The sequence below is a fragment of the Ooceraea biroi genome, chromosome 4, assembly GCF_003672135.1.
Source record: "Ooceraea biroi isolate clonal line C1 chromosome 4, Obir_v5.4, whole genome shotgun sequence".
NCBI lineage: Eukaryota > Metazoa > Arthropoda > Insecta > Hymenoptera > Formicidae > Ooceraea > Ooceraea biroi.
Genome location: NC_039509.1, coordinates 975,894 through 987,532, shown reverse-complemented (window position 1 = coordinate 987,532; position 11,639 = coordinate 975,894). Strand labels below are relative to the sequence as shown.

The window sequence follows — 11,639 nt, the reverse complement described above, 5'->3', positions numbered from 1 at the left end:
TTTCAGTGTGTACCGAAAATGATACACACGGCAGGGAACGTGATTATTACGGCAAGAACGTTAATTAAAAAACTGCTACGTTAGTGAAGCTTTTCGCAATCACGTGCACTTCCGTGCCATACGTACGCCTCATTGTACATTATAAATAAATGTAAAATTGCGTACGTTTCCGCGAAAATTCAAATCACGTTCAAATATACGTTCGGCTTCGCAATGTTCGTTTTGCAGTGTGAAATTTAATTATCCACTTTATCGAGTTACTCTGGAGGCGCCTCGAGAGCAGGCTCATATCTAAAAGATTGCCTTATCGAGAGCGTTTACACGAAAGTGCTAATTAAACGAAGCGCACTTGTTGCGATTAAATGTGGGATTTATTGCTTATATCTTAAAAGAATGCGCGGACGACATGAGATTATCGAAACGCCATAACGACACGTCGGAGTGGATTACCTATTATCTTTCGCACTCTCATCCCGATAATAATGTCATGATGTCTGGAGCGACCTGTACGCGCGGGAACGATAACGTTATCGGGCCAGGGTGAAGAGCCATATCACTCGATATGTTTTCACGGCAAGATTCGATGGTGACCTTAAAGACCAAACCGGTCGAAGAGACATCAGGGGCCGTAATGCAACACGACGGCCTCTCTTAACTAAATGGCACTTGCTTCACTTTTGACATCGCTCAGCCGACCCCTCGTCGATCCACTCCACTTTGCGTCTCTTTCCGGCTCGTCTTTTTATTTCCGCCGTAATCCTTCGAGCAGTCAATTACCCTTGTCATTTAGTAGTTTGTAGAAGTTCCTGTTCTGAAGTGTCAGCTGTTTAGCAGGGTTTCAGTACATCCGCGAACATACTGGAACAGTTATTCTCGTCCGAGATTGTTTGTCGGGCCGGTGCACTCGAATACAAAATCGGCCGTGCTTAATAGCGCATGGTATCATGCGCAGAAATGAACAACTCTCTAGCTTCGGTGCATTTGGATGCATTGCGTGATATTTAATTGTTTCGCTAAACTGAAGAACTGATTTAATATATATTAATATAATTTTGCCTGTAATTAATATCTTGTATAGATACGAATTTATAAAAATATCGGTCAATATTAATTAAATTGAGTGAAAAGTTAATTAAATTAAGAAGAGGAGATCGAATTTGTATAATCGAATTATGAAATATTGTAAGTAATGATTTTCATATTAAATAATATGTATTAAGCGCTCTTGAAGCGAGAAATTAATCGTTTTTGATGTACAGAAATTCGAAATGAAGCTACGGATGGAATGTCTCTCCTCGCGATGTGACCTTTTCTTCACACAAGGAAATGCTATTTTCTCTCAAGAAGATCTTGATATTTAAGAAAAATCTCGGAAGAGAAGAAAATGTGATGATTATGCAATCCGAACTGCTGAAAGCGCAAATTGAGATCTTAGTTGTAGCATTGTTAATGTACCGAAGGATCTTACGAGTCTCCTCGGAAATACATTTATGATGGGATTTTCTTGATTCATACTGTATTCTGTGACACACAATTGAAATGATAAATGTATTTATTATCCAAGTAAATGGCGAAGCGTTAAATTAATTGTATCTGTTTATCTTATTTACTTCTCACGACATGCAACGTGTCCAAATTATGATCGGTATAAGAAAATATATATTATGATATTATGTATCCGATATATGTATACGATATTATGATATTCACGAAATGTAAGGAACTAGATAAAGAGAGATCACACGACAAAATTATTTGTCAACGATATCGCATTTCATACTTCCAAATATTTGCATGCAGAATTACGGTATCTAAGAAAGTGTGATTGTTATTTTAACATTCTTGTAACGCAAAACATTTTGGCACAAGAATTTCTCACAAAGTAGGAATTATTAAATACTATTATAATAACATTTCCTTGACATTCACTTGCTCTTAGCGGATGTAGTTTGAAAGTTAGACATCCAAATCGGGAAATACTTGTAATTAAATTAGATTCAACGTTAGTGTTGCTTTGTAGATTAGAACTTTCTTAAGTTAGTATCTCGCTCGTAAACGTGATTGCAATTAGAAATAGTATAATACTAAAACATAGCGATGTCATCTGAAATGTTTAATTAATTAATGTATTTGCAATATTGCAACTTGGGTATAATTGCGGATACTTCATTATGTTTGACGAACAGAATGTTCGGTGGAATTTATAAATAAGAGAAATTGTATAAGTATAGAAAAATAATTATGTAAAATAAAATTATCCCATTTTATTTTTATTTTCAAAATATGTTTTAATGAAGTATATATCTCTACAATTCTTTTCTTATATTTCTTTTTATTTACCTTTCTTTATTCCTTTTAAATTTTCAATTCTCTGCAAATGATTATGACGAAAAGAAAAATTTTGTCGACACAAGATAACGGTAATATCGATTTATTGCTAAGTAGGTAGTTAGTTTTATAATAGCACTTTCTTGGCTAAGCTCGAAAATAATCTTACGTTCTATACGCGCCGTTTTGTTCCACTACGATTTGGCAACTTTGTGGCAGCTTCATGATTCTTTCCGAAATTTTTCATCTACTTCATAAAAAGAATTAAGTGCTATGAGCTTTTATTACAACCCAATAAGTCACACGAGTATTCTATAAATCATTATAGACAAATATTGCAAAATCGCTAACTCTGAGGAATTACATTTATTTTGGATAATAAATGGAACGAAACGGAACAGAATTTACTTTATGTGTAAAGATTTGTACAGTAAAGTCACGCGATAATCTCCCAACCAGAAAAATTTGGTTCGTATTTTATGCAATTTTTAAATTTCATCGTTTGACCAAAGGAAACATTTATTTACACTTGAATCGAGATTAATTCGATTCTAAATTAAGCGTAATAATTTTCCTATTGACTATGAAGGCACGTGCGAAGCACCAAGCGATTATCCATATCTGCGTAGTTTTGAATCAGGAACTTTTACCTGCAACAGTAATAACTCATTTAATGCACCACAATTATATGCAATTAACACACAATTACTGTATAATATTATACACTATACATTATATATTACACATTATACATAATATACATAATTATTTCATAAATTCTTATTAATAATAACTGTAACAATGTACACTAAATGCACTTGGAGTTCTGTAATTTATATTTTATTATTTAATGACTGCACAACAATGAACAGACGTATGTTTGATACGCAGCATTAACTCACTTGAAAATGATTTGTGACGCCGTAATAAGGATACACGCCACCGAGGATATAGCGATAATAACCATTATGTCTGATGCGATATTCGCCCTGTTTAACGTTCTGCGGGATTTCCCACGTAATGGTCACCTGACTCGATCCCAATATCACGGAAGTCCTCGTCCATACAAATCTAGAAACGCACATGTATCCAATTTTATCCGACTATGCTTCAGATAACAATATTTGAAAAAAAGAGAAAAAAATTGCAATTTTTGTTCGAAATTGAAACGTCACTGTCAGCGAGTATATCAAGTCAAAATAAATGCGCAACGTGTGATTTCAGAGGTGTACGTACTTGGTCTCCCAATTGGCGTCTGTGGCCTCTGGTATCCAAACTTCGTCATCACCTAATCGCTCCACAGTCAAGAATGAGCCATCCGTCATCAGATTGTTTCGAGGATGTCCTGAAACCTGTAATGCATAACAGAACGTAAACAATCGTGCCATTTCTTTATAATCGTTATCTTAACTTTAATCGTAATTAAACACGCAAACGTTAAATTGGAAATCAGTGTGAGCGGAGATCTCGCCAGTTTTATCGTCGCAAGGTACGTGCATCGTTTCAAGTGAAAAAAAGGCGAAGTGACCATATTTTACATATCGCAGCTGCTATCGGAAGCGACTGTCGTAAACGGAATCGTTTGCTGGGACGATCAATAGAAGGTAAGGCTGGAAAAAGTTTGAAACTGGTCTCGCGCGAATCGCGATTCTCGCGTGACTTACGGACTGCGATTCATTTGCGTCAACTTTCTCGATGCATCTCGCGTATCGCGCTACCGGAAATTATTGCCAGAAAGCAATTTACGATTACTCAATCCGTTCGCGCCGCGCGACACCTGAGAGCAACTATTTTCCAAGCATTATGAGAGTAAGCGTGCGCGGGAAAATATCCTGCTGCCTTTTATCGCGTAATTTAATCAAGACAGAAACGCAGATTCGCCACGATTAATACTAAGTGATTTCCATTCCCGATGTATAATAATAACTGGGCGCCGTTTCATGCATTTAACAAAACCATGAACATAATACATAAAATTAAACTTCGCAGCATTTCTACTCCCAGACAGCACAAGGATGTCCTAAGGACATCCGAAGAACATCCAGGACGTACATGTGTGATATCCTGAGGATATCCCATTTTAATCCTCGGATCTCCTCTGGATGTCCCGAGGAAAAGGAAATGATAGCCGTATATGATCCTCTGGAATATCGAGGGAAATCCTATGAAATATCCTAAGGATTTCTATAGGATATATTTGGGATATTATTCGTACGTTTCAAGGACGAAACCCATACAGCACAGAAGCTCCAGGGGACGTTGCAGGGACGTCCACAGGATATATGTCCTAATTGATTTCTGTGCTGTATGGGTATTTATCAATTCTATATACCAGTGCCTCAAAGATAGACAGAGTTAAGTCACATTTTTGTAAAAAAATAGATTTTTATATTTTATGAATTACTCTCTAAATTTCGTGTAGTGGAATCTCACTCTTTTGGAATGAGATATCACTTCAAGCAATAATGATTTCAAAAGAAAAGAAGAAGAAAAGAGTACTGGATCGGTTTTCTGGATGGTTATTTATAAGGCGATAACGCAAATGTTTCTTGCGAGAACGTCACGCCTGGCCTGGCCATCTATCGGTCGCTTGGTGAATTAGAGGTGGGAATCTCAAGATATCCTGGATGTGTTTAGGATAATTTTAGAACGTTATAAGCTATCTGACATAATATAGACAGGCCATATATTTTACAAACATCCTGTGGTTATCCAATGGATATTTATGGGATATTTATATTTTATTACAATATTCAAAATTTCTAATTATGTTAAATATTCTACATAATTGAAAATAATTATAAATGCATACTAAATTTTCATAAAACAAATTTAGAATCATATCTTAAAACAGTGATGTTCGAAATGGGATATTGCAACAGGAGTAGAGGGGATGGCTGGTCACGTACACAGACAACGTCCGTCCGTCCGTGAGCGTCGGGCAACTTCGGGCTTCGGGCAGTGCCGCTCAATTCTGAATACGGCGTAACCAGCTGATTCTCATACTATATATATATATATATATATAACGTAGGTAACTTAACTTTCATTTAAATTAATACAGTTAAAAATTAAATGTATGTGTGTGTGTGTGCGCGCGCGCGCGCACACACACACACATTTAAGTTAACTGTAGTAATTTAAATAAAATTTCTATAAATTAATTGAAGTGAAATTATTTATTTTATTATATATAATATATATTTTTATTATATGTATATTGCAATATTATTATATATCATTTTATTCTTATTATACATAATATAATTTTATTATATAAAATTAATTTTATTTATATAAAAGTAAATAGAATTAATTGTATATATAATACAATTATATTATATATAATAATAATATAATTTTATTCTTATTATATATAATATAATTTTATTAAGAATAAAATTATATATACCCAGCAAATACAGTCATATAACAATGATATTGCCATAATATAACAGAATGTAACACGCAATATAACATGTTCGTTACATGTAACGTATATGTTAGTTGTAATTTCCCACTCAAACGAAATTGCAGTAATATAACAATAATATAACGTGTTACTAAAATGTTATTTAAATGTTATATAAATGGAATATATATTATTTATTCTTTCTTCCTCTTTCTCTCTACAACTACAGGTGCATGTTTAATTTATTTTCCTAAACGTTATGTACAAGTTCGTACTTTCCTCTTATTTATTATTCGTTCAAAAATGTACCACTTTATCGTAGAAATGGACTTACGATACAAGTTGTGCCCTGCCGTGATCACCGTTCCTATATATATTTTGTATTATATTTTGCATGCGAGAAACGAAGCCATCTACCGGACAACTCGACATCTGAATGTTAAAAATGATATATAACATAGGCATAATATGCAAATATTACAGTTATATAATATCGCATATTTCGGTTATATTATTATAACCAATGTATAACAGAGCAATATAACAGTTTTATAACGCAGTTATATTGCAGCTACAAAGTAAATTATGCAACCTCAACATTAATAACATATAACAGTTGTTATATTACGTGTTACTTCTGTGTTATATAATAGTTATATTTTGTATTTGCTGGGTATATACATATCAAAATAAATAGAAATAAAGGTGAATCAGCTGGTCACGCCGTATTCAGAATTGAGCGGCACTGCCCGAAGCCCGAAGTTGCCCGACGCTCACGGACGGATGGACGTTGTCTGTGTACGTGACCAGCCATCCCCTCTACTCCTGTTGCAATATCCCATTTCGAACATCACTGTCTTAAAACATCCTCGAAATATCCTGAATCGTCCTGGACATATTCAGGATGATCCTGAGGACATTTTGTGCTGTCTGGGCTGTATCTCCAGCATGATATCAAATGTTAATTACAATGAACGAGAGACTGTAGATTTTGCATATATTATTATGTTTTGCTTAAAAACCAAACATCAATTAAATAAACATCAATTATGATGAATATGGTTGACAAGCAATATACATACGTGATGCATATTTGTCATTTGACCAAATAATATGTAGGATGAATGCACCGTTTGTGGCCATTGCGCCTATTTTGGCCATCTTCGTCATTTATTAAGATTTTCTAAGTTAGGGTTGGCTGTAGTGCGCAGCAATTTATATAAAATTGTGTAAGATATATTTATATATTCATTTCGCAATTGCTGCGCACTACAGCCAACCCTATAACTTAGAAAATCTTAATAAATGACGAAGATGGCCAAAATAGGCGCAATGGCCACAAACGGTGCATTCACCCTATTGTTATAATCTTTGATTTAACTTACCCTCTTCCCCTCACCTGGCAATTAATCGAGTAATTGTATCTAAGCATTACGTGCAACTTGATTTCTAATGGATTGAAGTCACCTGACGCGTGTTTATTTACTCGTATTACAGGCTGTAGTGCTGAAATAAAGGATGCAGAAGGTAAAACGATGAAACGAAACTCGGGAAAGGCCATCAACAGGACGTGGTCTTCTTTTATCCGCGTTTCTGATAGTACGTCTTGTATTATGTTCATGACATTGTATCGACAAGCCGTGAAACGCGCACGAAAGCCAGTAGTTAAATTCCCGCCTTTTCACTATTCACATTTGATAAGGATTATGAGGATTATGTGAAAGAAGTAACTCAAGTACAAGAAAGAACAATGAACTTCAATGTGGATTACGAAACACGTCTTTATCGATCGACTACTGAAATGCGAGTGCCCAACTTTGGGTAGAAACGATTGTGATCCACATGTTTGCGCATGAGTAATAATGTGGTTCGACGTTTCTCGAATGATCCTGAGAGATCGCTATATCCGGACTAATTGAGCTTACATTGATTAGCGTTGTCTCTCGCATTCACTCGTATACATTATTTGACTCATTTTAAATGAAGCACAACTAAACTATCAATATTCAACAACATCAAATCACATTATCAAGCGACGCGGTAGCGTCGCGACGCCAAGTACATAAAGAACAAGGTTCCAAGCAATGAGAGCCACTGCATAGACGTCGCGCGCTACCAAGTAGTTTATCCGGAATTTTACGTTAAATTCATGTCAAATAAACTTTTGATTACAATATCTCAGGAACTAAAGACGTACCGAAAAATCTAACGATACTTTTATAACATAATGTGGATGCAAGCTTTCGATTGCGACCACTTCGAAAAAAATTGGTGCACTCCATCCTCAGATACCGTAATCGTATGCAACACTTGTGACGTTTCATTCTTCTCCAGATTCAGGTTCAGACTCACGTACGTACGCTCGCACGCACACAAGCAAAGCGAGTTTGTCCCTAAAAGCGCGTTCACATACGTACGATAGGTTCACGTCGCCGGACGGCGACAGCGACGGCGACGGCGTAAGAGACGCCAGCGCAACAGAGGCGCCAGCGTAGCTGCGCCAGCGTTTTAGACGCGCGGCGCAGCAGAGGCACCGGCGTTTCAGAGTCGCCAGCTTTTCAGAGGCGCCAGCTTTTCAGAGGCGCCAGCGTTTCAGAGGCGCCAGCGTTTTAGACGCGCGGCGCAACAGAGGCGCCGGCATTTCAGAGGCACCAGCTTTCAAAGGCGCCAGCGTTTCAGAGGCGCCAGCGCAGCAGAGGCGCCTGCGTTTCAGAGGCGCCAACGTTTTAGAGGCGTCAGCGTAGCTGCGCCAGCGTTTCAGAGGCGCCAGCGTAGCTGCGCCAGCGTTTCAGAGGCACCAGCTTTTCAGAGGCGCCAGCTTTTCAAAGGCGTCAGCGTTTCAGAGGCGCCAGCGTTTCAGAGGCGCCAGCTTTTCAGAGGCGCCAGCGTTTTAGAGGCGCCAGCGTTTCAGAGGCGCCAGCGCAGAGACGCTGGGCGCCAGCGCAGCACGAAGGCGGTGGCGCAGAGACGCGCTGCGTCAGCGTCGCCGGACGGCGACGGGGACGACAATATCCAATCCAATAAGTTCATTCAAGCGACGCGGTAGCGAACAAAACAAAAGTATCGGTATACAACACTTGTATCCGCAATATCCATAGAAAATAAAAAACTCTTTCAGAGATAACTAACACACTGATATCTCTCTTCCTTTATCATTCTCCACTTATGCTCGGTTTCTTCATACCTCTCAATAGCTATCTTCCAGATAACTAAAAATTTATTTCTTCATTGAAACCTCTGATTACGTATTTAACGGATAGCTATTCTTCATACTACTCACTTTTGACACAAAGTGTCTAGAATGTTATTATAAATTACCATATTCTGTCAGATTACAAAGGTGAAGAAAACTGATTCTACGAGATATCTTTTGGATAAAGTTATCGAGAGGTGAAAAAATTGGGCCTTAGTACATTATGTATCGGATACAGTATTGCAGCATTAATGCAAACCGGTAAGATAGTATAAGATAAAAATACATCAATAATACTACTGCATTTTGGTAAAAGATAATCCCTAAAAAACCTTTTTAAAAAAAGAAAAAATATATACGCCAAGTACATAAAAACTCCCAACTTGTCAAAACTCAAAACTAAATATGAAATCAATAATTAACTAGCCAAGTATCTAGAAGCAGTTTGAGTATTTTACCCAAACGTTTTTCATGCATACTCTCTTATCGCATGACGACATTGAAGTACTTGGCGTGCCCGGATCGCAGTGGTCATGTATTCTTGTAAATATTGTAAATCTTGTAAATTTGTACAATATCTTGATTTGTATTGTATCTTGTATCTTCATGATTTTCAATAATGACTCGCAAATGATTTTGTGTCTCTTATAGGTAGGACAGGACGTTTTAATGTGATTCGGGCACGCCAAGTACTTCAATGTCGTCATGCGATAAGAGAGTATGCATGGAAAACGTTTGGGTAAAATACTCAAACTGCTTCTAGATACTTGGCTAGTTAATTATTGATTTCATATTTAGTTTTGAGTTTTGACAAGTTGGGAGTTTTTATGTACTTGGCGTATATATTTTTTCTTTTTTTAAAAAGGTTTTTTAGGGATAAAAATATATGCGATGAATAATTAACTTCACACCTTTTTTTCTGCGTGAGAATAATGTAAAATTACATAATATTTGAGCAGTTTAATTATCTCGATAACGGCGGTAACAACGCAATATGCGAGATGTAACAATAAGCGTATAATTTCCAGGAACTCAGACGGCTATCGCGAATTCGCGAATTCGCAAATTGTGCTATTGTTGCAATGCACGGCCTTGGCTAACGGCTTTAGTTATCCGAAAGCAATTCGCCACACGTTCCGTCGTATTAGAGCTGCATTATTGCGATGTTTACAGACAATCGATGTGCGTCGGGCTGCATAGTAATTGGTCCATTTCGCACTTTCGCTAAATGACTCGAAATGAAAAGCAATTTGCTCGTTGTTATTCTCAAAAATAAAATCACGCGCGGTTTATGTAATCTGCTGAACTACCCCTGACCCTATTCTCTCCCCTTCTCCAAATCCAATTACTTCTTATACTAATCTTCTTATACTAATATGGACTCGATGCAACTCGCCAATCAATGATCGTTTAATTAAAAAGGCCGAGCGACGATTTTCACGTGGGAAGTCACCGAGAATTAATTTCCCGAGATAATGGGAGAACGCGAGGAGAATACTTACGAAGATTGCCGCGACGGTGTCACCCGGCGATGCGACTTTCTGCGGCTGCTGAATAACGTCCCCAAAGTTGCGTCGCCATCTCGGAGTGTCATATAAGACGGGAGGCACAAGGCTGATCAAATTGCTTTTTAGCAACTCCGGCGGCGATGGCCCTGGCGGAATCGTTTTTTTCTGCGACACATGTAATATGATTAAATGTAGAGGACAATTATAAATTTTATCCGATATATTGAAATCTATATATATATATAAGCCAAATACCACTCACTGACTCATCAACGTGCAGCCCGAACCACTGCACCCATCGACTTGAAATTTTAAGGGTATATTCCTACTATTACGTAGGTGCTTACTAAGGGTGGGTTTTCCGAAATTCCACCCCTAACGGGTGAGAAGGAGTAAAATGTGTTTTTATTGAATTCTACACATAATATCGCGGGCGAAGCCTGCGTGACGGGGGATGCTAGTATAAGATATGTATGACATTTACTCACGTTGATGGCTGCTTGTACTAACTCCTGGTATTGCCTCAAGTAAATCGTAAGCGTATGCGGGCCGTATATTGTCGACGCACCTTCGTACCTCTGTATCTGAAAGTTAATAATTCAACAGCCATTATTATATGTATTATGCATCAGGATGCATTTCACATAGAAATGAAGTTGCAACTTGGAGTGCCATATTAGCACCATTGAGTTTGCCCCTAATGGCTCTTTACGAGCTATTTACATTTCCATTTCGTTGGGAGGGTGTTCTCCTCAAGATTGAAAATTGTACGGACGTTATATGGAAATCGCACGTGCCAGACCGACACGTTCCATGCGAGAACTTCTTTCCCTCCCCCTTAATTCCCATATAAGTGTATGTGTCTTAGTAATAACAATGAACAGCTCACCTGATACTCCTCGGGAGTGGTTACGTAACTGCTGTAAGTATTGCAGAGCCCCGCGACTATTACGGACGTTTCGTCGTCGGACGCATCGTTCATGACTTTCTTGATAGCCTCTCGCAATCTTCTTCCGGACATTGTTGTAAATTCACCGGGCACTCCGGCGAGGACAACGTTCCCGATTACGGCCACTTGGGTCGAAATGATTTTCGGCTGCCATTGATACGGCAGCCTCATCTAAAGGGAGGAAACATCGCGCGATGAAGCCTCAGGAACTCCGATTCGCGGCAGTCTTTTCCGTAGCGTCGGAACGTC

General features: G+C 37.8%; 1 protein-coding gene across 3 annotated transcripts in view; it reads right to left on the bottom strand.

Moving 5' to 3' along the window:
• Nucleotides 1–2,415: 2,415 nt before the first annotated feature.
• LOC105283617 (neutral ceramidase) overlaps nt 2,416–11,639 on the bottom strand; it is a 43,294-nt gene continuing 34,070 nt past the window's right edge. For all 3 annotated transcript variants that reach the window (XM_011346517.3, XM_011346518.3, XM_011346519.3), the window contains exons 10-15: nt 11,331–11,561; nt 10,930–11,025; nt 10,436–10,606; nt 3,565–3,680; nt 3,231–3,399; nt 2,416–2,978 (exon numbers count right to left, since the gene is read on the bottom strand). In XM_011346517.3, the coding sequence (XP_011344819.1) occupies nt 2,940–2,978; nt 3,231–3,399; nt 3,565–3,680; nt 10,436–10,606; nt 10,930–11,025; nt 11,331–11,561 (822 nt within the window). In that variant the 3' untranslated portion in view covers nt 2,416–2,939. The remainder of the gene's footprint in view (nt 2,979–3,230; nt 3,400–3,564; nt 3,681–10,435; nt 10,607–10,929; nt 11,026–11,330; nt 11,562–11,639) is intronic.